Source organism: Nyctereutes procyonoides, unplaced genomic scaffold (genome assembly GCF_905146905.1).
Source record: "Nyctereutes procyonoides isolate TBG_1078 unplaced genomic scaffold, NYPRO_anot_genome, whole genome shotgun sequence".
NCBI classification, from domain to species: Eukaryota; Metazoa; Chordata; class Mammalia; order Carnivora; family Canidae; genus Nyctereutes; species Nyctereutes procyonoides.
Genome location: NW_026575140.1, coordinates 9,091,199 through 9,118,347, shown reverse-complemented (window position 1 = coordinate 9,118,347; position 27,149 = coordinate 9,091,199). Strand labels below are relative to the sequence as shown.

Genomic DNA, 27,149 nt, shown 5'->3' with positions numbered 1-27,149 from the left:
AAACGCTATTTATCTACACAAAGTAAACTCAACACATTAAAAAAAAAAAAAAACAACACATTAGATGCACTAAAAAGTAAAGCCAAACAAAATCTTCAGACAGGGACCAAGTGAATAAGTTCCCATTCTCTTTACACTGCTGGATGCAGAATTTCACAGTCCATTGTCAAATAAACAGCGAGTCTAAGATGACTTCAATTCATCAAGACCAAGAAAAGGCACAGCAAACACAGGCTTAAAGTGCAAAGTCAGCCTATAGATACGAAACAAAACAAAGAAGGCAGGACAGACAGAAACTGAAAAGTCAAGAGGATGGTGAAAACAACTCCTAGGATATCAAGAATCAAAGACACATAAATGGCCTGTGGCAGTTTCAAAACAGATGCTATCATGCTGGTGTTTTAAAATTTTAGTTAAGGGATCTCTGGGTGGCTCAGTGGTTGGACGTCTGCCTTTGGCTCAGGGCGTGATCCTGGGGTCCTGGGATCGAGTCCCACATCAGGCTCCCTGCATGGAGCCTGCTTCTCCCTTACCTGTGTCTCTGCCTCTATCTATCTCTCATGAATAAATCAATAAAATCTTTAAAAAAAAAAAAAAGAACAAACCCTATGGGGTGCCTGCGTAGCTCAGTCAGCTAAGTGTCTGACTCTTGGGATGTCTGGGTGGCTCAGTGGTTGAGTGCCTGCCTTCAGCCCAGGGCATGATCCTGGGGTCCTGGGATTGAGTCCCACATTGGGCTCCCTGCATGGACCTGCTTATCCCTCTGCCTGTGTCTCTGCTTCTCTCTCTTACGAATAAATAAAAATCTTTAAAGAAAATGAAAAATATAAAAATAAAAATTCAGTTAAATGACACTGCAAGCAACCCTACCCAAAATACAAAGAGCAAAAAAGTTGAAACTAAATGGGTGGGAGGAAAATATGCCAAGCAAATACCAAACAAAAGGAAGCTGGGAAAGCTATGCTAATGTCAAACCAACAGACTTTTTTAAATGATTTTTACAAATAAGGTATAATTTACATAGAGTAAAATTTACCCTTTTTAAGGGTACAGTCTAACGAGTTTTAACAAATGTATACAATCATGTAACAACCACCACAATCAAGACACAGAGCATTTCTATCACCCCCAAACATTTCTGGTGCCCTTTTAAAGTTAATCCCACCACCCACCCCATCGATTCCTAGAAACTGCTGATTGGATTTCTATCCCTATAATTTTGCCTCTTCCAGAATGTTATATAAATGGATTCATACACAATGTAGCCTTTTGTGTCTGGCTTCTTGCACTTAGCATAATGCTTTTGAGTGTCATCTACATTGTTGTAGGTTGTTCCTTGTCATCGTTCAGACCAAATCAATTTTCAGAGAAAAAGCACTAAAAAAAGAGGATTGTGAGATAAGGATATAAAGTTCAATTTGCACATAAACCATATTTCAAATTAATAGCATGGATCCAATAAAATAATCTTGCAATGCATAAAGCTTAAGTTCATGGACACAATCCAGCCCCACCTATTGCTGCCCTCATCTCCTATTTTCCCACCACTCCCTCCACACCAGTCCAACTAGCTTCACTACCCTTCCTCCAACTCTAAAGGCCTTGGCAGAAGCCATTCCTCTGGCCCAAATGTTCTTCCTCCCAGATATCCTCATGGCCAGCCGGTTAAACCTGCAGATAAGTCAGGTGGGCCTTTGTGGCTATAATCTTGGCAGGATGAGAGAACCAGATGCCAGAATGAAGTGAACTAATACACAAGGGGAAATAAGGAAGGGAAGCCCAAAGAACATTGAGACCAATATCTTCACTATATTTTTAAAAAGTTAAGGGTACATAATAACTTCAAAACACTGTGATACATGAAGCATAATGCTATATAAATTCTGTACTTCAGTTCTGGAACTATTTTCATCTAATACAAAACTTACATGCACAATTGTTTCAGTGTTTGAAAGGAGTCATTCTATCAAGACTACTGAGTGCACCATTGTAAAGACAGTCACCAAACTAAACCCCAAATCTCCACCTCCACAGAACCCGGAGCTTTCATAAAGCGTCGGGTGCCAATAGAATCTGAAAGGAAAACCCTAACCTCATCACACCACACTACGCCACAAGCTGGCATAAGCAACCCCTTTCCCTGCTATCCCCATCTGTCCAAAGCATCTGCCATCAGTTCTGTTCTGCTCTTTAATCACCACAGACTCAAGCTGCCGAAGCTCCCATAACTAAAAAGTGATTTCTCCAAGACCCATACTCTTTTTATTTGTGTCTCTGTAAGTCCTTTCCCTTTCAACTACAATTTTCTAGAACTGAGAAATCCCAGAATCCAGATACAGATCTGATTAAAGTAGAAACATCACCACTGTGCCCTCCTTGTGGTGACCCTTATAATGGCCCCATCATTCAATGTCACAAATACATTTTGTTTTGCCCTGTATCTCTTAAAGTTTGGTTTTCATTCCTCTCCCTGTGGATATACTTTCAGAGTGTGACTGCCCCACAGCCACATGGGCTGCTCACGCCAATCCCATCTATTACAAAGGATGCCATTTTAAAATAACAGCCTCATAAGCTCCTCCCCTCCTGCATTTCTTATTTCCATGAATTACATCACAAAATGCTGAGCCCTCTCTATTCTCACTCATCCTTCACTATTTCATCAGCCAATCATCCAGTCCTGCTCAGTGATTACACCTCCTAGGTATTTCTAGGTATTTCTCTTAACTTCTCTCCACTCTGCCACTGTTCAAGGCCAGTTCCTACAACCATCATCCTTTCAGTCCCTGGTTCTTATCTCAACCTCCACTGTGGCAGACATTCCTGCCGTCTTCTGTTCCACATGTCTCTCCCTTTCTCTCCACTCACTCAGGGGCTAGAAGACTCTCAGATTCCCTTGCAGCTAAGTTCTGGAAGTGATGCAGATTATACCAATGAGAAGCTCTTGCAGGAGATATGGAAAGCAGAAAGAAAGCAGAGACGGTTCCTCTTGTGGTGCTGATGGCTGGCAGGGGCTCTGGTGGACTCCATTCTTCACTGCTTAGACACCAGCTTCCTGTGTGTGAGGCAGCTACAGGGGCAATAGTAGTTTCCTGACATCTGGATTACAGATGCAAAGCTGGGACCTTGAAACTAAGGATGAGAAAGGTCACACTTCCCTCCAGCCCATATAACGACTTCAGTAAACACCCTATTCCTCACATTAAATCCCTTTCTGCTCAAAATACCTAGAGTGGCTCAAAACTCAGTGGTTTGCTACTTCCAAAGAATAAAATCTAAACTTCACAGTAAAGCATAATGACCCTTTATGAACTGGTCTTGCCTTCTTACCATCTCCCCTAGCAGGGATCAACAAACTGTTTACAAAGGGCCAAAGAGCCCTCTATTTTCAGGCTTTGTAGACCATCCAATGTCTGTCACAACTACTTACCTCTGCCACTGTAGCATAAAAGCAGCCACAGACAATATGTAAATATATAAGCATAGCTATATTCAAACAAAATATTATTTTAAAAAAGCAGGTGGTCAAGAGAATTAAGACAAGCCACAGACTTGCAAAAGAAGAAAATACTTGCAAAAGACACAGCTGATAAAGAACTGTTATCCAAAATATATGAAGAACTCTTAAAACTCAATAATTGGAAAAGAAACCACCCAAGTGAAAAATAAGCCAAAGACCTGAACAGGCATCTCACCAAAGAAGATACACAGGTGACAAGCCTATGAAAAGATACTCCATGAAAGGGGAACGCTTTTGCACTGTTGGTGGGAATACAACTGGTGTAGCCACTCTGGAGAACAGTATGCAATTTCCTCCAAAAGTTACAAATAGAACTACCTTACAACCCAGCAATTGTACTACTAGGTATTTACCCAAAGGATACAAAAATACAGATTTAAAGAGGCATATGCACCCTGATGTTTATAGCAACATTACCAACAATAACCAAATCTACGGAGATAGTCCAAATGTCCATAGACTAATTATTGGAAATCTACGAAGAGAGTCCAAATGTCTATAGACTAATTAATGGATAAAGAAGATATGGGGGGGGGTGTACATAACTATAAATATGTATAAAGATACAAACATGTATATATTTATATTGGAATATTACTCGGCCATCAAACAGAATGAAATCTAGCCACGTGAAATGAGACAGATGGAGACAGAGTATATTATGCTAAGCAAAATAAAGCAGAGAAAAAAAAATAAAGCAGAGAAACACAAATACCATATGATTTCACTCATGTGAAATTTAAGAAATAAAACAGCTGGGATGCCTAGGTGGCTCAGCAGTTGAATGTCTGCCTTTGGCTCAGGGCATGACCCTGGAGTCCCAGGATTGAGTCCCACATCGAGCTCCCTGCATGGAGCCTGCTTCTCCCTCTGCCTGTGTCTCTGCCCCTCTCTCCCTCCCTCCCTCCCTCTCTCTCTCTCTGTCTCTCATGAATAAATAAATAAATCTCAAAAAAAAAAAAAAAGAATAACCTGAGGGTTGATGGACATTAAGGAGGGAACTTGTTGTGATCAGCTCTGGGTGTTGTATGTAACTAATGAATCAGTAAATTCTACAAGTGAAACCTATTTTACTGTATATGTTAACTAACTAGAATTTAAATAAAAACTGAAAAAAGAATAAAAAAAAGATGTTCCACATCATATGTCATCAGGAAAACACAAATTAAAACAGCAATGAGATACTACTACAAAGCTATCAGAGGGTAGCCCGGGTGTCTCAGCAGTTTAGCACCGCCTTCAGCCCAGGGCCTGATACTGGAGACCGGGGATCGAGTCCCACGTCGGGCTCCCTGCATGGAGCCTGCTTCTCCCTCTGCCTGTGTCTCTGTCTCTGTCTCTCTCTCTCTCTCTCTCTCTCTGCCTCTCTCTCTCTCTCTCTCATCTCTCATGAGTAAATAAATTTTAAAATCTTTAAAAAAAAAAAAAAGAGCTAGAGAGTTGACTGTGGTTGCTTTGTCCACATCTTCACTCTCATTTCAAAAAAAAAAAAAAAAAAGGCTATTAGAATGCCAAAATCTAGAACACTGACAACATCACATGCTATTGAGAATATGAAAAAACAGGAGCTCTCATTCATTGCTGGTGGGAGCGCAAAATGGCACAGCCACTTTAGAAGACAGCCTGGCAGTTTCTTACAAAACTAAACATATTCTTACCATATGCTCCAGCAAGCACACTCTTTGGTATTTACCTGAAGGAGTTGAAAACATGTCCACAAAAAACCCTGCACACAGATGTTTACAGCAGCCTTCTTCATGGCTGTCAAAATGTGGTAGGAATCAAACCTGTCCTTCAGCAGGTGAATGGATGAATAAACCGTGGAACACCCAATGGAATATTACTCAGTGCTAAAGAGAAATGAGCTCTCAAGCCATCAACGGACACGGAGGAGGCCTAAATGCATATTACTAAGTGAAGGAAGCGAAGCTGAGCTACATGCTTTACAATTCCAATTACAGGACATTCTAGAAAAGGCAGTTGTTTTGGAGACTATAAAGGTTGTGGGAGCTAAGGGGGAGGGAAGGATAAACAGGTAGAGCACAGGGGATTTTTAGGGCAGTGAAACTAAGCTACACGCACTATAATGGTGGATAAGTGTCACTATAAATTCATCAAAACAAAAAAAATAAATAAATTCATCAAAACCCTTAGAATGAATGACACGGAGAGTGAACTGTAATGCAAACTATGGACTCTAGGGGATAAGGATGCATCAACCAACGTAGGTTCATCAACTGTTTAACAAATGTGCTGTGCTAGTACGTGATGCTAATAGTAGGGGAGACTGTGTGCACGTGGGCACAGAGGTTTGTGGAAAATCTCTGTACCTTCTGCTTAATTTTGCAGTCACCCTAAGCACTGCTCTTAAAAAAACAAACAAACAAGTGGCATCCTGGATTTGGCCTGTGAACCAGAGTTTGCTAGAACCATCACCCCAAATATCTTACATTTCGACATTAGCAAATGACTAATATTTCCTCAAATATGCTAGGTTCTCTTTACTCTGTCTTGCCTTTGCCCACGCTGTACTCTCTTCCTGGAGGGACTTCCCTTACCCTGATGCCACTGGTCTGCAATCTCCTTCCAAAGTACAGTTCTTTTTTTTTTTTTTAATTTTATTTTTATTTTATGATAGTCACAGAGAGAGAGAGAGGCAGAGACACAGGCAGAGGGAGAAGCAGGCTCCATGCACCGGGAGCCCGATATGGGATTCGATCCCGGGTCTCCAGGATCGCGCCCCGGGCCAAAGGCAGGCGCCAAACCGCTGCGCCACCCAGGGATCCCCCAAAGTACAGTTCACACGTGGGAGGTCTTCCCCAAATTCCCCACGTGAATTCAGGTACACTTCCCACGATCTTGCAAGTGAACTCACCACCACCACAGGGTCCCCCACACTACACTATCACTTTTGTGTCCGACTCCTATTAGATGCCAGTCCGTGATCATGGGGATCAGGGCTTTCTATCTCTTGCTTACCATAGCCTACCTCAGAATCTGGCGTTCTTGTCTGTGGAAAGAAAATTGCTTTCAATTGCAGATATCTGTCTTAACCTTCTCCTAGTTCATGAAAAGTTCACAACCAGCTTTCTCTGGCACACACCACACTTTTCTAGGCTCACAGAGAAGAACTGCTTTTTTTTTAATATTTTGCAAATTTTATTGGAATTATACTTGATTTGTTAATTAATTTGGAAGAAATGGACTTTATAAACACCTATCCAAGAACATAGTCTATTTACTCAGGTCTTTTACACATCTTTTCAGTATTCTTCAGGTAGTTCTTATAAATTTGTTTTTACTGCAGCCAAGAATATTATGTTTTTCATTATGTTTTCTAACTGATTATGCTAGTATGCTGTTCTGTGCTGGTGTGTTTAAAAAAAAAAAAAAGCACTGATTTTGTTTATCTTGTCTGCCCACCTTACCGAAATTTGTCATTAGTTCTAATTTGTGTTTGCAATTGATAATCTTGGATTTCTAAGCACAGTAACTACCTATAAAATACACAGACCTGGATAGATAAGTGTGTAATAACGTAGAGTGCAGAATTTTAATTGATGCAAAATGAGTAAGTTAACGTATAAATGAATGTGTAATTAACCTCCATGATTACTTTCTGATGCCTTCCTTTAACAACACAGTGAGTCCCCTGTCTACAGCCTCAATCCTCTTCCATATAAACCAACCACCCAGAAAAGAATCCCTTGTAAGCAGGGACCGTGTCTTAGTTATTCCTAAAAGAATAAATGAATTACACTTATTTCTCTTCTTACTCCTTTCACTTCCTCAGAAATCCTGAGGCTATACCCAGATGTGAAGTAAAAGCTGTTGAGCCTGAATGAAAACCGTAAAGGTGTTCAGTTGCATTTCATGGTGACAGGGTGACATCTCTAAATAACTACAGTTTCAAGTCAAGTAGCCTTTAGTCATCTCAACTGAAGGAGAGGTAGCAGCAGCCAACAATGACTGAGAAAATGGCCCAGGGCCCAAAGGCTCAACTCCCCTCCTGTCCATCCCTCTGTCCCCATTAGCTTTGCTTCCCAAACCCTCCTGGCCCTCCCAGGGCTCCCAGCAGTGTTCCCAGCAGGCTCACGCCCGGCTGAGTTTATTTTTCTTTCCTTTCTGGGCTAGGCTGTCTCAGACACAGCTGATGAGCTATTTAGAGCTCACCAGAGACCTTGGGGCTTTGTAAGTCCCCGAGACGGTAACTCTTTTAAATCTTCAGAGGTCATTAATGCCAAGGCAAGGGAATCAATAAATTTCATGTTTTCATCAAAGCAAGACAAAAAGGAAAGAGGAAAGGAGGGTGGATGAAAACTCTATCATAAGAGGTTCTGAAACTTTTACATGTGAAAGAAGCACAGGGGAACATGTTAAAAGGCAGGGTCTGATCAGCGCTGGCCAGTACTCGTAGCTGACAATGGACGTGGGCAAAGTGCAGGCCTCCCTCCCTGCACACCAAACACACAGAGGCACATATATCTGTGCACAGCCACATACACTCTCACACAAAACAAAGATGTACACACACAACAAAGGAAAATTAACTGCTTTAGCTCCTTATAGCTTCTTCAATAAGATTTTTCAGGCTTCAGATCTGTTCATGAAAAAATTCAATGCATTCTTCCCTTTTTGTCTCCCTATGTCCCTATATAACTGTGGAAAATCTACTGAGATTCTTGACTGAGCAGTGAGGTAGTCAAGTCAGAAGGAATCTCAAGCTGTGCTTGGAGGAGACAGCCCTGTGGGTTTCAGGGGCAAGCTGATTTCACCCTTAATGCCCCGATTTGATTAGAATCACCAGGGAGGGAAAAAATTCACAAGTGATAGAGCATCAGCAAAGTACAGAGGGACTCAAACATCCTGACTTTCTACTCTCCAGTCTCGAATTTCACACCCATTTCTCACCCAACAGTAACTCTAAAGACAGCTGCCAGTACCAGGGTGGATCCGTCTGCTGGGTCCTTTCCCACCTCGGATGCCCCACTGGTGGCTTCTCTCGTTCACTGTTGGCTCTGTCAACTAGTCAGTCCCTCAGATACTGTACTGAACCCTTGGACAAGGGACAACAGTCTCTGCAAAGTCCCCCTCCACTTTCCCCTGGGTCTTTCCCTCCACAAGCAGATCTCTCTCTGAATGTCCCATAACACTCATATTTTTGCCTGTTGCATACAGGTCTCCTGTACCACGAAGCCTGGGAACTCGCCATGCAAAGTCAAGACCATGCTTCTGGCAAGCCATGTGCAATGTGTGCACAGTCCCAGGCACATATCAGATCTTTAAAACCTGAATTGACTCAGGCACAGTTCCCAAAGCCAGCCCTCATTCCAGCAAAATAAAATAAACGCTGGGGGATTATTAAAGGGTGTGGTAAGTACTCCCCATGCCAACTAGCACACACCCTCCCAGGGGGCTCCATAATGCACCAGGCACTCTCCACTGCTGCGCTGGAATAAGGAACATTGGCTGAGGACACAGGGCAGGATGGCACACTCACAGAATCCTGGGTATGCCACGTAATTGCCCCCCCTCCCCGCACCAATCAAATGCCAAATTGTGTTAGGTCAGCCCTCTCAGGCCACCAAGACCAGTTTTGGACACATTGTCTGGCAGTGACCGCCTTTCATCTGGAACCCATTCCCCCAACTCCCAAACTAAATTCTCAAGGCTGAGATTTCGAAGTGACAGGAGCACGACCTAGGAGCCAGTGTGGAGCACTGACTTAGAATCCCTGGCTACTGTTACAGAAATAAACTGAGCAGAAGAGAAATCAGTGGTGGTTATAGAGTCTGAAGAAATCCTAAATTCTAACATCTGCCTCAATAGCAAACAACAGTCTCTCCAACCTAATACCATCGCTGTTCTCGGTTTTAAGTCTATATAAATGACATCATACTGTATTTTTTTTCCTGTGACCTGTTTCTCTTGTTCAACATTCTATCTCTGAGATTCCACCACATGGATGCAATGATCTTTCACTCATTTTTTACTATGGGATGGTATTTCATTGTAAGACTATACAACAATTTATATTTGTTTTACTCAACCAGACCCATGACTGCCTACTGATCTGGTGTATCTACAAATCAATTTATGCCACATGATAAAATACCTAGGGATGTTTCACCCAATTATTCTTAAAGAGTGGGTAAGATCCCACTGAAAAATAGAGCTTGGAGGGGATCCCTGGGTGGCGCAGCGATTTGGCGCCTGCCTTTGGCCCAGGGCGCGATCCTGGAGACCCGGGATCGAATCCCACGTCGGGCTCCCGGTGCATGGAGTCTGCTTCTCCCTCTGCCTGTGTCTCTGCCTCTCTCTCTCTCTCTCTCTCTCTCTCTCTCTGTGACTATCATAAATAAATAAAAATTAAAAAAAATTATTAAAAAAATAGAGCTTGGAGGTCTTATTCTGCAAGCAAATGGTCCCTTTACTGGATGACCTTGGGTAGATGAACCCCTAAATCAAACCCTTACATGGTTCCACTTTGATAGCTTAATAAAGCAGGGGAAAGGAGAGGAAAAGGCTGTTTGACATCTCTATCTTCACCTTTAAAAAAAAAAGATTTTATTTATTTATTCATGAGAGACATAGAGAAAGAGGTAGAAACATAGAGGGAGAAGCAGGCTCCTCACAGAGAGCCTGATGCAGGACTCGAACTCCATACCCCAGGATTATGACCTGAGCCAAAGGCAGATACTCAACCAATGAGCCACCCAGATGCTCCCACAGTCTTCACCTTTGTGGACATCTCAAAGCATCTTTGATCATGGTGAGTAGCACCCAAGTCCAAGAAAAACCTACCCATCAGACAGCAAAAGCTAAATATTTAGTCTAGGAGGCAGCAGGAGGAAGCCCATCCTCTCTACCCCAGGAAACCTAGGACAGCAGAGGATTGTCCTTGAATCCTAAAGGCTTGATTCATCACCCTGCTAATTACAGTCCTTGATGCAGAAGCATCAGCCATGCCACACTTCCAGGTCCGCAAGTGAGGAAGGAGGTATGATGGAGACTCTCTAGAGCAAAGGAACCCACTGCCACTATCCCCAAGCACTCCCAGCACACACGACCCTCAGACTGACAGAGCTCAGCTCAGTTAATTCCGACAATGACTTTGTGAGGCAGGTGATATTCCCATTTTGCTTCTGAAAAAAACTGAGGTGCTGAGAGTGACTTGGCTGACATGACATGGCCTATAAATGACAGGCCAGGATTCAATCTACATTTTTGGTTTTTAAAGCCCCGTACTCTTATCCAGACAACTACTCTGCTACCACCTGCCTGTGCACACTGATCTTCTCAAGTGCAGCAGCAATGGGGAAAAGGAATTCTCAGGGACACAGAAGACATCGTCTTCGGGTGACCCTTTCAAAAGTGCTACTGAAGGGCAGCAGGCTCCATGGGAACACAGAATAAACACTTAGGTGGCAGAGGCCTGTGAAAATTCAGAGGCCATGCATGGAAAGTGCTACAGGAGCTAAGCAGACCAGGAAGGACTCTCACACCGCTCAAAGTAACTGGAAGGCACTCTGCCCACCAACAGTTAAGTAGCAGCAGATGTCTACCATGGGTATGAGCAAAGATACACTCAATTTTCTTTTTTTTTTTTTTTTGGTAAGATTTTATTTATTTATTCATGAGAGACACACACACAGAGAGGGAGAGAGAGAGAGGCAGAGACACAGGCAGAGGGAGAAGCAGGCTCCATGCAGGAAGCCCGATGTGGGACTCGACCCCAGGATCCCAGGATCACGCCCTGAGCCAAAAGCAGATGCTCAACCGCTGAGCCACCCACATGCCCCAGACCCACTTTTCTCTTGAAGTCTGGCTGCTGCTTCATAAGATAGCAATCCTTAACACAAACAACAAGGAAGGGCTACTGGGACATGTGAATTTCAAGATCTATTAACCAGAGAACTTCAGAGAGAGATAAATAGGTCAAGAACTTAATTCCAAAGTTATTAAGAGCTAGACTCTGCCTTCCAGCCCCTAAATAAGTGACATCAGTTGCATATGACACAAACTTTCCAAGTCAGTTAAAAGACCAAGATGGCAGCTGCTAGTGCCAAAGCAAAGAAGGCATCATTCTCAGAGTGAAATACTGAGGTGTTCTTCTTCTCCACCAAAGAGATTCTGTTTTCTCTAGCTCTGGGTGCCCCTCATGCCTCCGTTGACACAAAATTTGCCAATTATATCATCGGTCTTTACTCTGTGGGACTTGACTGTCCTAACTTAGAACTCATCTAGTGAATCAAGGAAAAGAGTGAATGGTCTTCAGGGTGTGAGGCAACACTGCTACAGAAACTTGGAGAAAAGAGAACAGGCAAATGGCACCTTGGCTTCTACTGATGCTACACACAAAAGATCCAAACACGCAACCCTCTCTTGCTCCTGATATCTGCCTGGCACTGAAACCTTACAAACTCTCAAAACCACCAAATTCAGAGAAGCTGACGGCTGTCATTAAAGGGATGTTTCAAGATGCAGCGGGTATTGGCTGAAATCTTACTGTGTTTCTCAAAGCATTATTTCCACTTCCTGGGGCTCGTTCGGGAAGATTTTTTTTTAAGATTTTATTTATTTATTTGACAGAAAGAGAGAGAGAGAGAGAGCACAAGCATGAGGGAGCAGTAGGCAGAGGGAGAGGGAAAAGCAGGCTCCCCACGGAGCAGAGAGCCTGACATGGGGCACCACCCCAGGCATCTGAGCCAAAAGCAGATGCTTAACCAACTGAGCCACATAAGCACCCCTGTTTGGGAAGATTTTTACTAGTTTTTTTTTCAACTACTCTCTACAGATAATAACGGTTTACAAACTATACTCATATGACTCTTTCCCCTATAATTTTAATGTCTGGAGATTTTGTGTCCTGTGATTAATAATTTAAAAAATAATTTTTTAAAAGTCCCCAACTCCCTCCTCCCCATCTCTTTAATACAACTAAACCTATTCTCCTGCCTGGGAATTCAGGTGAGGTGGAAATGAGTTGGCGCCGTTAACACAGGTGTTAGATGGGTATGTCGATAAATAAAATTAAGTCATTCCTGATAGGTAAAATAAGTAAAATATAACTCAGACTCCAAGGGCAGGAAGTCTCAATCGATACTCCAAGGGAATTATGGATCACCCCCAGAAATAGAAAAGCACAGACAGAAAAATCTTACATACAAAGAACCACTGCATGGGACGCCTGGGGGGCTCAGTGGTTTAGCACCTGCCTTTGGCCCACAGCGTGATCCTGGGGTCCCGGGATCGAGTTCCGCATGGGGCTTCCTGCATGGGGAGCCTGCTTCTCCCTCTCCCTGTGTCTCTGCTTCTCTCTCTGTGTGTCTCTCATGAAAAAATAAATAAAATCTTAAAAAAAAAAAAAAAAGAACCACTGCTTAAACATTTCTATGTGTATCCTAAAAGGCTCACTGTGGTTGCTGCCCCTGAAACATCAAACACCAGGCAAGTTCTGTTTGACAATCCTTCTTATCCAAATAACCAGCTTAGCCAGTCCCAATTGCTGACAAGGAACCCCTGCACCTTCTGAGAATCCTGAATTCTGTACTCCCCTCTGGACCTCCCTAACGTAGTGAGTCAGTTATAAGCCCTCTGGAAATTTCCAACAGTTTCTAACATAAATTGTTCCTTGCCACCTCCCAACATGTTTTCAATAGCTCTGAGCACCTTCCTTGCTCCTCCTCATCCACAAGGGGGATGGGTGGGGGCGGGGTGGGTCTTACCGAGATCTCCCACCAAAGCAGTTTGTGCTGGGGGGCTGGTGCCGGTTCTCTGGAGCAACAGATGTCCCGCTGGATTCTCTCGAAGGTGGCTGGGCTCCTAAACAGGGGATCCATCACAAGAAAAGACAGAAACATTGAGAATTCAATCCTTGTTTGAGACGTGGCTCGGAAGCAAAGGTCACTCCATGTGTCCAAGTCACCCGCCACATGGGACGCTGGCAGTTAGGCAGCTGCAGCCTCCAGTATGAATAAAAATAGGGAGAGCCAGAGGAGATTCGAGTGGGGCCCCAGAACACAGGCGCCTGCTCAAACCTGGGAAACAGCTCCTCTTCTCCAAGACCTTCAAGAACGTCGAAGGCACTTATAAGCAACTTGCCTGGTGCGTTAAATCAACTTCAGCCACGCCACATGAGACGCGGAACAGATGCTGACCATGCAAAGTGGGGGCAAGGAATTGGGGCATCTGTCCATACTGCAACCAGGAAGCTTTTTAAAAATCCAAAGCAGATTCAATTCAAATCAAATCATGACACTCTTCTGCTAAGAACCCCCCAACAGCTTTCTGCTTCTGAGGATGAGGTCCAAAATCCTCATCAAGGCCTTCAAGGCTATGATGGTCTGAGCCAACCTGCCCTCATAGCCTCACCTGCCACCACTCTCCTGCCTGCTGTCCCCAGTTCAGCCACCCCGGCCCCTTCTGTTTCTGCTGCAGGCCAAGCCCACTCCCACCTCAGGGCCTTTGCCCAGGGCAACCGTCTACTTCTTGCTCAGCTACCCCATCCCCACATCTACATCTTGGCCTGTCTAAACCCTTCAGCTCCAGTGGGTCTCAGCTTCCTCCAAGAAACCTTCCCTGGCCCCCAGTTTAAGTGAGATCCCCCTAAAGGTGAGAATCTCATATCACCAAATACTTGTCCTTCATAGCTTTTCTCATGATTACAATTACATAATTATTTCTGCATTTACTTGTTTCACGTCTATCATCCCTGTCCCTGCCAAGTAAATCATCGGCTCCCAAGAGAAGAGACCATATGAATTTTGCCCCTGCCATCTGGCTAGCACCTGGTCCAAGATCTAGTACATACCAGGTGCTCAATTATGGATATACGTGCAGAATGAGTGGATAACGCAGGTTTCCTCCACGCACTAAAAGTACCCGAAGATCCATCCACCAGGGAGGAGTCTCAAGTCAAGGCCCATCCAATCACTGAGATTCTACCCAAATGCCTTAAATTCTACCTTAAATTAGAATTCAAATTTCACTCCTCTGAAGCTACAGAAAGCCTGTTTGGGGCCTGGAAATTGCCACAGTTACATCATATTTAACGAGAAAAATTATGGAGAAACCCAACCCATCTCAGACCTCAGACTTCATGAAATAATTTCCTGCTAGATCCAAAGGTGACTAATTTCAAACTAGATCAAAAGAAACAAACTGCCCTCATTCAGGACAGAGCGGGAGATACTCCAATTTCCCTGCTTCTGCCTGTATTTTGCTAGTGTGAATCTCTAAGACACATGGTCTCCTTTCCCAACCAATGCCGTCTTCTAAAAAACACCCTCAAGTTCCCCAGGAAGTTTAACTATATTGGGAAGAAACATGGGCCCAAGTAACATATAATAAAGACATTTTATTTTCCCGAGTCCATGTGGGATGAAAAGATATTTTCTCTGCCCTCAAAGCAAACAACACACTTAGGAAGACTCGACATTTATTTTGGTCCTTTATCAGAAGGTTGTCCTTAAGAAATCCTGTCACAGTTTTGATCATGCTAAGATGGCCAAGAGGAATCAGGGCTAGCGATGGGCCAGGACTGGCTGAGTGGTACCCAAACCCAGGTACCTGGTAGAGAACCAAGCCCTGGGCACCTCCTCTTACCCCCGCCCAGTCCTGCCCCACCCGGTCCCAGCACAGCCCTGGGGAGCAGGGCGGCACTCACCGTCTGTCACGGCGCTGCCATTAGGCACGCTTCCCAGATCAACAGTTGGCCCGTCCAGGAAAATTGTCAGCTCACCGCCTGAGACAACACCGCCTTTGTTCTCCGTCTGCAGGTTCAGGGTCAGCTGCGTGTTCTCCACTGTTGAACACGAAAAGCAACAGCAATGGACTAAAGCAAATGCACCCCAAGTTCAGATTCTGTAAATTAGAAGCCCTCATTTAACCTACTCTGGCATCCCTGGCAACATTTTTCTACAGCTTCAAATCTGTCTTGTGGCATGGAAAGAAAGAATGGGAAGGAGCAGGTCGAAATTGTCATCATTGCTGTGTCAGACTGGTGGGAAAGGCTATACTCTTGTTTTTCTAAACATTTTATATCTTTAGGTTAGCTACACAATTTCTACATGACTGATTTGTTTGCTTATACTTGCAAGACTGTGAAAATGCCCAGAGATAGGGACACCTGGGTGGCTCAGCAGTCGAGCATCTGCCTTCGGCTCAGGGCGTGATTCCAGGATCGCGTCCCACATCGGGCTCCCTGCATGGAGCCTGCTTCTCCCTCTGCCTGTGTCTCTGCCTCTCTGTGTGTCTCTCATGAATAAGTAAATAAAATCTTGAAAAGAAAAGAAAAGAAAAGAGAAGAGAAGAGAAGAGAAGAGAAGAGAAGAGAAGAGAAGAGAAGAGAAAGAGAAGAGAAGAGAAAGAAAGAAAAGAAAAGAAAAGAAGAAAGAAAAGAAAAGAAAAGAGAAAAGACAGGCCCAGAGATATTGATGGCACACGGAAGAAGCAGTTAAAAGCAGCAAACCCCCTGTCCATATAAAGAATGGTGGCAAAAAGAAGAGAAACAGGTCAGGAGAACCTGAGGAAATGTCATCAGGAGTCATCTCTAGATGAAGGATTACAGGGGCTTCTTCTCAGATTCACCATATTAAAAAATATTGTTCTCAATTTTCACTTCTGAAGATGTTTCGCTTTGAAATAAGGGGAAAGTTTTAAGCGATAACAGTTCAGTAAAGGTAAGTCAGCCCACGATAGTCACAGGGCCCTGGGTGAGTCCCAAAGGAGATCAAGTGGTCGACAAGTGGCTCTGGGACAGAGGTGAGAAGGCACCTCGGAGTCACCCGGCCCCTGGAGCACCGGCAGTCAGTCCTGTGGGCGAGCAAGAAGAGTCAGGAAACCACAGCAGAAAAATAAAACAAACTGACACGAGGCAGAAGCCCTAAACCCTCCATGGGCTGGAAACTGTTGAGCACATGCCCCCAACGCCCCCACCACCAAGCCTGGCCACAGGGAACAGCTTCCACCCGGTTACTGCTCAGGAGCTAAAACCTGCAGTTCAGGGTCACTCAGTAATGACCAAGAGAGAGCAGCGTTTATGAGGATTTCCACAAGGCATGCAGTTGTTCCATGCCTTCCCACATCTTACAAAGCCAGGCTAGGAGAGCACCACATATTCCAACCTCCCTCCCCACCCACCACCCATTAAACCACCACTTTATTCTATCTCTTAGCTGCTAGTGTATTATTACAAACTACCTCACTGGTTTTCTAGAACAAGGCAGCGTATGCATAAATAAGTCTCTCTTTAAGTACCTTCTAGAAACGACCTCCCCCAACTGAAAAAGCCTGCTCCAAATTTAAGATCCAGACACCATCCTTTAAGAACTTAGGAAAAGTCTGGATCAGTTCAAGGATCTACTACAATAATGTGGAAACCAGTCATCCTTTAGGTGCTCAAGTTCTCCTAAGCATCCCTACCTTCCCTCATTTTCCCTCGCCTGTAACGGATCTCTCCAAATCCTTCTGAGTCTGTTGCTATTTTCAGCCAGTTTCACTCAAGGGCTTGGTAAGCTCCAAATATTTCTATAAAATAATGCTTGTAATCTGAAAATGAGGTCCTTCAAAAGTCTAGCAGTCAGGAAAGAACTGAGGCCTTCAGTCCTACACAACCAGCACCTCTTGCCAGCCATGCAAATAAGGCACCTAGGAAGGAGAGCCTCTAGCCCCAGTCTAGCCTTCAGAAGACTGTGGTCCAGCCACTGTATGGACGACAACCTCATGAGAGATCCCAGGCCGGATTTCTTAGCTAAACCACTCAGAAATCCTGACCCACTGAAACCAGGAGATAATAAATATTTATTATTATTAAAAGGAAAGTCAAGGGGTGTCTCCCTCCTGCATTATGTTGAGATCCAGGGCATAAGTCTCCAGCAGGTAGTACAGCACAGAGGTTCAGGATGGGTGCCACCCAGGAAGACTGGGTTCAAATGTCAGTTCTACTACCTGGTAGCTACAGCATTACGCAAATTACTTAGCATGAGCCTCAGTCTCCCCAACTGGAAAAAAGGAGCAGTAAGAGCGTATTTTTCAGGGGGCGCTTGTAAAGAATGAAGCAGCACCCAGTGGGCTCCTAATAACCTGTCGTTTTTATTATCAGTCGACAGTCTCCCTGTTGACTTTCCTGTTTTTTAAGCTGAAGAGTCCTGATTTCTCTTGCACTAACTTGTTCATTGCAAGGTTGCACTTCTCTTAACCTACTGGAGCCTTTTCTGGGTTGCAGCAACAAACTCCAAAAAGTCTTCTAAGGTGGGCTACCTAACTATCCCAAGGACAAACTGTCTTCTCATCTTGTTTCTAGGACATTTCCTAAAGACCCTCTGCCTTCTGGACTCAGAAATGTGCTGAGGTGAACATTCCAGAAAGGTTCCTTGATTCCATTCTCAGTGTCTCAAAGACTATTATTTTACAAATGGAGTGTGAGCATGGCTTTCCCTCCTTTCTGGAGGGAGGATAATGTTCGAGGGGAAGATAGGGGAGCCCCAGGCCTTTTGTTGCTAATTTCAAACTCTTGAGAGTCACACTGCCATGGTCCTCTGACAGAAGCCACAGGCATAACTTGAATTTTTCTCTACATGGTCTCATCTCAAGATTCAAACTTCGCTCTTCTCTCTACCCATTAATCATGTCCAATAGAGTCATTATTGTAGTCATACCTATTAGCTCAGGAGTTACCTTGCAATGCCTTAAGATACACTGTTCCTTCAAAGAAAGCCAGCAAGGAGGAACATCTTTCCTCTTTAAACAAAACTTTTGAGACTGTAATTCCTCCATTGTTCTATTTACTAAAAAAAGAGTCAGAGAGACCTCTGGCCATCACCATCATAACCAAGTGATCAAATGAAGCATTCCTAAGAGCAAGACAATCTGACACACTTCTTGGTGTGACGCAGCATGAAATACACAACATCACTCTTAAAGATCTTTTGGCTAAAAGCATTTAGCCTGAATCCAAGTAAGCTGCTAAATCTCCTTCCCAATTTATGTGAAACAAGGGGACAGAGAAACAAATTCAATTGGTACTATGAGGAAGCAATCAGACAAATCCAGAATATGGGATATCTATACAGTAACTGTCCTGGACTCTTCAAAAAGACAATATCATGAAATAGATTTCTTTTCTTAAAAAAGCAGGGCAAAAGGAGACTCCTCTAGATTTGAAGAAATATAACCACCAAATGCCATGCAGCATTTTACTAAACATTAGTTTGAAAAAACACTCTTAGGTGGCACAGTTGGCTGAGCATTCGACCCTTGGTTTCAGCTTGGGTTGTGATCTCAAGGTCAAGAGATCGAGCCCAGTGTTGGGTTCCATGCTCTGCACAGAGTTTGCTTAAGACTCTCTCACTCTCTTCTTCTGTCCCTCTCCATCTTTCTCTTTCTCTCTAAAATAAATAAATAGAATCTTTAAAAAATATATCCTTGGGGCAAGTGGAGAAATTTTACATCCAGATTGGATAGTAAATGTCTGAAATGACTGTTAATTTTCTTAGGTTCAATAAGAACCTATGGTTTTACATATGAATGTTCTTATTCTTGGGAGATGCAAAAAGATTATGATGATATCTACAATTATTCTCAATGGTTTTATAGGAGAAAAGGCTGAAACTTTTAGGAAGGAAATGTCACAATATCTGCAATTTACCTTCAAATGGGTCAGGAAAAGATGTACATGCCCACAAGCTCACACATACAGATAAAACAAACGCAGCAAAATGGTAACAAGTGTTGGGTGTAGGTGGAGGGCATTTGGGTGCTCATTGTATTACTCTTTCCATTCTCTTGTATGTTCGAAAATTTCATAATGAAAAGTAGGAAAATGGCTTTTTTTTAAATGGCAAGGCTATTAAAAAATTAAACCTCTGAGAACAGAACACCCCATTATTCTCTCTGAAAAAAATACCTGAGCCAGGGGAGCCCTACAATGCATAATGGGACTAAAGAAACCATTAGCTAATTGAGTGACAGACTTTAACATACAGGGGAGGCTGAAAGGAGTAAGTGTGGCTGGAAAACATACACTGGAATCTTAGCTATAAATAGCAGCATTAGCCACTTTGCCTCTGGGGCCCTCGGGTTTCACGACAGCCACACTGACGCCTCCACAAAGGGCCTTTCTCTTGCAGCATGTCTTCCTATTGCCTTTTGGGGCATTGCTCAAACACCAAAAAACTGTTGGAAAAAAGGGCAGAGTAAGTCGATTTCCACAACCAGAGTCAGATTTCACCACAGAAGCACATCAGTTACTTTCAGCCTCGTCGCCCCCCCTCCTCTACCTGTGGTCATGCCGGTCACGTATGCGCAGCAAGCACCTACTAGTCGAGTCACTGAGATTTAACAGCCTGTGCCTAGGTGTCTCTATTCTAGTTGGTGGAAAAAGACAATAAGCAATTATTGAAAATTGCATAATCTGTTAGAAGGTGGCAAGTGCAAGAGAAACGAATGAACCGAGGAAAGCGGATGGATGGTGAGCGCTAGAGGTGGGAGGAGGATCTGCGGAAGGTGACAACTGAGCAGAGTCTGAAAGAAGGATGGGTCAGGGGAAGGTCCTTCATGTAGGTCTTTGGAGGAAGAATATTCAAGGCAGAGAGAAGAAGAAGCACAGAGGCCCTACGGAGGGCTTGCCTAGCATGTCTGAGGAATGGGAGGGAGGCTGGCATGCCTGGAATAGCTGAGCGAAGACAGGAGCAGGAGATGAGGGCAGTCAGTATGTAACCAGAGCCCATAAGGAAAGCCTGGGAGCTCCTGCAAGGTCTCTGGAGTTTAGGGGGTTATGAGCAAGGAAGGGACAGGACTAGCACTATAGTGCAATCACTCTGGCTGTGGGAGGAGCAAGGGCTGAAATGGAGGAGACCCGTAGGAAGTCAGTGCAATATTCCAGGCAGGAGCAGATGGTGGCTTGGGCCAACACGATGACAAAGTCTTCCAGAAACAGTGCTTACGGAAGAGTCTACCTTGGCCTCCTCCCTAGCATGTGTTAGGAAAGACTCATGACTCCCCAAACACACGGGTCCACCAGTCTCTCGGGATCAAAGCTCTGGGCAGATGATAGGCAGGTACTGCAAGAAGCGCCAACTTAGAACATGGCTGGAGGAAGTCTGATTCAATTACACCAAACGGAACATATATAATGAAAATATTCCACTGGCAAGAGACCTCAGCTCTCTGAGAAAGCCAAAGGCCTGAGCTCACACTAACTCCAGCAATCAGCAACTGTACTTTGGTTATGGGACTGCCCCTCTATTCTGTTCTAAATACCACCTGGTTACCCATACCTTGTAATGCCACGTTATAAAGGTCAACAGACAGCAGCTGAGCTGAATATTAGAATCTAGGGGAAGAGAATTTAGGAAATCTCAAGGGCCATGCCAGGAGAACCCTTCAAAAGCTGTCATACCAAGAGAGACCAGTAGACATTTAGGTGCCTCCTGAGGCCCACACACAGCATCAAAGAGGAAAGTAAAGAACCTGATCAGATCAAGCCTCTTGATCTACCTCTAAGTTTACAGGAAACACAGAGGGACAGAGGACATGTCAAAACACGCTTTAGGGACACAAACAGCAAGATCCAAAAGATGAGAAACCACAGGACAAACTGTCCCGTTTCTGCAACAATGAACTGCAGGAGGTAAATAGAGGAAGGAGAATGTATCCGTTCAGGAAGAGTATGTATCAGATTCGAACAAACTGATGGTAGAAACTTTGTAAGACAACTGGGGAAATGTAAAACCCGCTAAATGTTTGATGATATTTAAATAACTACCAGTAGGCTTTTCAGGTATGAAACTGGTATTATAGTTAGGCGAGCCCTTATCTTTTAGAGCTATCTACTAAAATGTCTGTGGATAAATTTACCTGGGCTTTAAGCAAAAATAACCCAGGGAATCCCTGGGTGGCTCAGTCAGTTAAGTGTCCGACTCTTAGTTTTGGCTCAGGCCGTGATCTCTGGGTGATGAGATCGAGCCCTGCATCGGGCTCTGGTCTCAGCGGGGAGTCTGCCTGAGATTCTCTCTCCCTCACCCTCTGCCCTTCCTCAGCTTGCAGGCGCTCTCTCAAATAAATAAATAAATAATAATAATAATAATAGCCCAGTATTTAGGGGGATAAAGGTAAGAAGTAAGATCAAACAGGAATGGCCTTTCATGGGTGCCTATGGAGCTGGTGACAGGCACATAGGGGCTCATGTACTATTCTTTCCACTTTCACATATGCATGACATTTTCTATACTAGCTTTTTTTTTCCCCCAGCCAGCATACCTAAGGCACAAACAGTGACCCAACCCAACTAAAAAACTTATAAGAATTCAATATTACAGATACAGTTTAAATACAAAAAGGTAGGGGATATACAATCGAGCTGCTTCAGGAATTATGCCTACTCTTATTTTTTTCCTTAATTCAAAGCCTCAGATTCACAAGTGGCTTCAGGTTAATAATTTCCTATCGGGAAGAGCGGTTACTTGCAATAAAGATGAGTAATATTTTTCTAAGAGTTACTTTTTCCCTTTCTTGTCTTGGGCTTTTTAAAATATTTTTTTGCATATGGTACTAATAAGTATAGATAAATAGGGCATGGAAGTTGCCTTGCTTATTCCAACAAAAGAGAAAACGATGTAAACCAGAACTGCCAAACTCTGCCACTATTAACAGGATTCAGTTATGAAATCCAGAACTCCTGCCTGGACAGCTTCACTGCAGTGTGTGAAAGAATTTCTACTTTAGAATCTCTATCATCACTGCCTCTCCTGCTCTCACACCACGAAAATGCATCTGCGTGTACACACATCTTTTAAAAGGAAAGATCTCAGGATGCCTGGTTGGCTCAGTCAGTTAAACGTTCGACTATTGATTTGAGCTCAGGTCTTGATCTCAGGGTTGTAAGACTGACCACCACATTGGGTTCCGTGCTAGACATGGAGCTACTTAAAAAAAAAGAGAGAGAGAGAGAGAGAGAGATCTTGGATTTTTCTTTTTCTTCCTCACTCAGAGCACAAATGTAAAGATTTACATGGAAACTTGAGAAAAATAAAACAGGACACAAAAGTAGGATACTTTTAAGGGAGACTAAGTACTCTTGGGTCAAGCGTCTAGGAAGCCCCAATGAAGATGTGATTGATTTGGCCTTAGCAGAGCTGCTCAGTGGAACAAACAAACCTTCTTCCTGCCTCCCCCTGCCCTCAATCCCATAGGCCCATCAAAAGAAAGTGAAAATAAGCAGGGCATTCATTAACAGGTCAGTGTTCATTCTACACATAGCTGTGAAACACTGGTGCACAGAGGAACGGAACCAGAGGAAATTCCAGAAGGGCAGAGAGTAAATAGTCTCTTTTCCATTCCCCAGCTCTCTGTAACTCAGACACACACAGGCTGGAGTGTAACCCAGGTTTAAAGAGAACACTCTTTCACGTTCCCTTTGCAGTAAAGGAAGCCAGAGGCTTCCAGGATTTACTGTTACGATGTCGCTTTGGCTTCCAAACTTAGCCAGAGCCTAATAAGAGAAAGTCTTTTCTAGCAAGCTACCATAGGATTATAAACACTGGAATTCTTGTTGGGGTACCAGTGTTGACTCAGCTTCACCCCACCTCCCCTTGGCCCCCATCAGTGATGATTTGGCAGGGTTTTCCTACAACAGAGAGTGCAAGGAAGAGTCTACTTTGGTCTTGAAGCCTCTTCTGTATGCTGCTGCTAGGAGTCCCCCAAGGTCCCTACATCCAAGTTTGGTCTACTGGGGTTTACATGAACTCCTCTAAAAATGAAAATAGCTTCATTTTACAAAGCCAGTTTGCAAACTTTTATTTTCCTTCTTTCTTTTTTGTTTATTCATTCAAGAAACATTTTCTGAGCATCCACTATCTCTCTGACACTGGGCAAGAGGCTGTGTTATCATGAAGAATTAAAATGGACTATGTCTCTGCATTTAGGAACCTCACAAGTCACCTGAGAGAGGCAGAACTAAATAAGCTCATGAAGAAATGTAAAACTGCAACCATTTTAACAGATTTCATATAAGACATCTCTGATCCCATGAGCCCTGGATAGCTGGCTTCCTCAATGCATCAGAAAAAGTTTCCTAAAGAAATGATAACTGTGCTCTGAAGTGTCAGCATTTTGAAATGTGGGGTGCAGTGTGGAGGAAGACCAATTCAGGCAGAGGAAATACCATGTGCAAAGGCCCTGTGGCACAAATGCATTCAGGAAACTGAACAGAGATGAGTGGGACCAGAATGGAATGTGATCCAAATGGGGAAGGAGATCCAGGTGGTGGCCATCCATCTCAGCGTCTTGCGGGCCTGCCACGTTCAAAAGGTCCTTTCTAGCCAAAAAGCAGCAACACAGTACTAAAGGGTTTTTAACCAAGGTGTGACAAAATCAGCCTTGTGATTTCAAAAATAATTTTGTCTGCAGTGTGGAAAAGACTGGAGAGAAGGAATGATAGATACAGGCAGAGCAAATAGGAGGCCAAAGGAAAAGACCAGGGCAGCAGAGGTGGAGATGAAGGGGGTGGGCAAATTTGCAAAGGTAAAAACCAAGAGAACCTGAAAATAGGTTAGCAAAGTAAATAGGCAAGAGGGGTAGAGGTAGCAAAGATGACTCCTGGGTTTCTAACTTCCTTAACTGGACAAATGGTGGATCTACACATTGAAATATGCAACAATGGAAGAGGATCAAGTCTGGGAAAGAGGCAATGAATTCAGATTTGGACATGTTTCTGACATATCCACTAGAGACAGCAGGAAAATAGGTATGTGGGCATGGAGCTCAGAGGAGAGATCCAGACTGAAGATTCCAATCTACAGGTCACTGGTAAATAGTGGTTATGCCTAAAGAGGAGGTATGGCTGAGACTGCGATCACAGAAGATGGAATGGTAGGAAATGCAGTTAACAGTCAAACAGAGGAAGATGAACTTGCAAGACAGAGAATAGAGAGGCAGCAGGAAAATCAGAAAGGATTCCTGAAAGGCTGGAGAGTCCACCCTTAGATAGGAGGAAGAGGGACAGCTCCTCTCCTACCAGAGGAAAGAGGGAGGAGGGATTAGGCACACGCATCCTCATTTCAGTACATGACAGACCTGTCAATCAGGATCACCTGTATTTCTCTTGATTCAGGCCAAAGCCAAAGCCCATGCACGACCAGACATTCTTCTTTACTTACAAGGAAAAAAAAAAGTGCACAGGCCTACCCTTTCCAGAACTGGCTATTCATCACAGTCATCCATCGAATAAGGTACATTAGAGACAAAGTCTCTCTTGAACCAACTGAAGGTCCTTGTAACACTAGATACAAAAGGCCTCATTTGTCTTGGTAAATCTCACTGTTTGTCAAGCTGTAGCATATTTTTTTAATTTCTTAAGTGATTCAGTGGGCATAAATAGAGATCTAGGAAAGTTAGGTCTTCAGAATAAACGAGTCCATATGAGTTACTGCTGCCTTGTCATTAGAGCTCCTCATCCCCAAAGAGAAGGAAAGTCCCCATCACCCATTAACTCAATTCCTAGATTTCTAGACCAGAGCCACCTTAATAGCTCATCCATTCTCTGTGCTCTCAGGGAACCTCAGCAAGCACACCACCTCTCCAGGTGGCACAGGATCAAAGCCATGTTTATAAATATGGCAGGGGTAGGCTTTCAGTGAACAAACCTCCTTTTCAATGGTCTTTAAATACAAAATGTAGAGGGCCAGCTAGAAGAGAACTTTCACAGTTAAGATTCTGCTTTTAAAAAGCTAGCAGTTATAAACTTCCAGTTCTAAAATAAATAAGGACCGGGATGTAATGCACAACATAGTGACTACAGTGAACACTGATCTATTTGAAAGTTACTAAGAGTAAACCCTAAACGGTCTCATCACAAGGAGAAAAACACATTTTCCTCTTTTCTTTTTAAATCTGCTTGAGGTGATGGAATGTTAACTTGTAATCATTTCACACACACCCAGACACACAAAAATCTCCTTTGTAAAAAACTGCTTTTTAAAAATTACCATTTTTAAATTGTAATTCGGGGCACCTGGGTGGCTCAGTCAGTTAAGCATCTGCCTTTGGTTCAGGTCATGGTCCCAGGGTCCTGGGATGGAGCCCACATTAGGCTCCCTGATCAGCAGGGAGTCTCCTTCAACTTCTCCCTCTGCCTCTGCCCCTCACTCGTGCTCTTTATTTATATTTATTCACTTTAGGGACACCTGGGTGGCTCAGAGGTTGAGTGTCTGCCTTTGGCTCAGGGCATGATCTCGGGGTCCCGGGATGGAGCCCCACATTGGGATCCCTGCATGGAGCCTGCTTCTCCCTCTGCCTGTGTCTCTGCCTCTCTCTCTGTGTCTCATGAATAAATTAATTAAATCTTTTTAAAAAGAAAATTTCAATAATAGTTTTCTTCATATTGATTATCTATTAAAATTATATTTGGGATATATTAGACTAAAAATATATTTTTAGATTTTCACCTGTTTTTGTTTTTACTTTTTTTATAATGTGGCTACTAGAAAAATTTAAATTACAGGGGATTCCTGGGTGGCTCAGCAGTTTAATACCTGCCTTTGGCCCGGGGCACGATCCTGGAATCCCAGGATCGAATCCCAGGATCCAGTCCTGTGTCGGGCTCCCGGCATGGAGCCTGCTTCTCCCTCTGCCTATGTCTCTGCCTCTCTCTCTCTCTCTATGTCTATCATGAATAAATAAATAAAATCTTTTTTAAAAAATTAAAAATTACATATGTGGCCCACATTAGATTTCTATTGGCCAGTGCTGCTCCAGTGCCTCCTCCCTGCCATTTTTTTTTTTTTTTTTTTTTTGGTTGTAATCTTGAGCAGCTGCCAGTCACCAGGCCTGGCTGGCCTCAAGGGCCATCTCTGTGTGACCTGACTGCCTCAAAGCTTCCACCTCATTCCCTCACCCTGGAAGGTTTTTCTCCTGCTGGCCTAGGCATCCCTTCTCATCCGAGTCCTGGAGTCACTCCCTTGGCATTCCTTGACACCCCCAACCTCAGGATAGGTGAACTCCCCAAACAGTCCCAGCACATCCGGCCATCATGTCTGTCACCACTGGACTAGTGTGCATCACTGACCTGCTTAACGTCTGTCCACTTTCTCTCTAGATCCTAAATTTCAAGACAGTGCCTTGCTCACAGCTGCGCCTCTAGCATCCAGCCCAGAGCTGAAGGTAAAACTTTACTATGTGACCTCTTCCTACCCCTGCTCCAGGCAGGTCTCACAATCCTAAGAAAATGTCCTCGAGGGCAGATTTCCCCTCATACAACACTCCACTCCAACACTGAGAAATCCTTACATCTAAAAAGGAATGAAACAAAATGGCGGGGGGGGGGGCGCAGGGGGAGAGGCTTGAACTCACTACAGACTAAAATGCCAAAGGTCACAAGAGACCTCTGGAAAAAGAAGGGGGGAGCAGCCTCAAATGGCATTCACATTTCGAGGGGCAGAACCACTCTGCTCAATACATGCTCCCAGGAGGTGAGTGACTTCCAAAACCGATAGGCTTATGGAACACTCCAGAGGCAGCAGTGAACCCGGGCTACGCTGAGGCGGCCACGTACCGGGGAAGGGATTCCTGACAGAAAGCTTTTCTTCTTTCTTCAAGTGAGGTTTCACAAGGCAACCTCTCTGCTGGTGAC

At 43.9% G+C, this 27,149-nt stretch overlaps 1 protein-coding gene across 6 annotated transcripts in view; it reads right to left on the bottom strand.

Moving 5' to 3' along the window:
• The window catches only part of WWP2 (WW domain containing E3 ubiquitin protein ligase 2), a 144,771-nt gene that overhangs the window by 64,098 nt on the left and 53,524 nt on the right, over positions 1–27,149 (bottom strand). For all 6 annotated transcript variants that reach the window (XM_055305425.1, XM_055305419.1, XM_055305424.1 and 3 more), the window contains 2 exons: positions 15,189–15,326; positions 13,249–13,345 (listed from right to left, as the gene is read on the bottom strand). In XM_055305425.1, the coding sequence (XP_055161400.1) occupies positions 13,249–13,345; positions 15,189–15,326 (235 nt within the window). The remainder of the gene's footprint in view (positions 1–13,248; positions 13,346–15,188; positions 15,327–27,149) is intronic.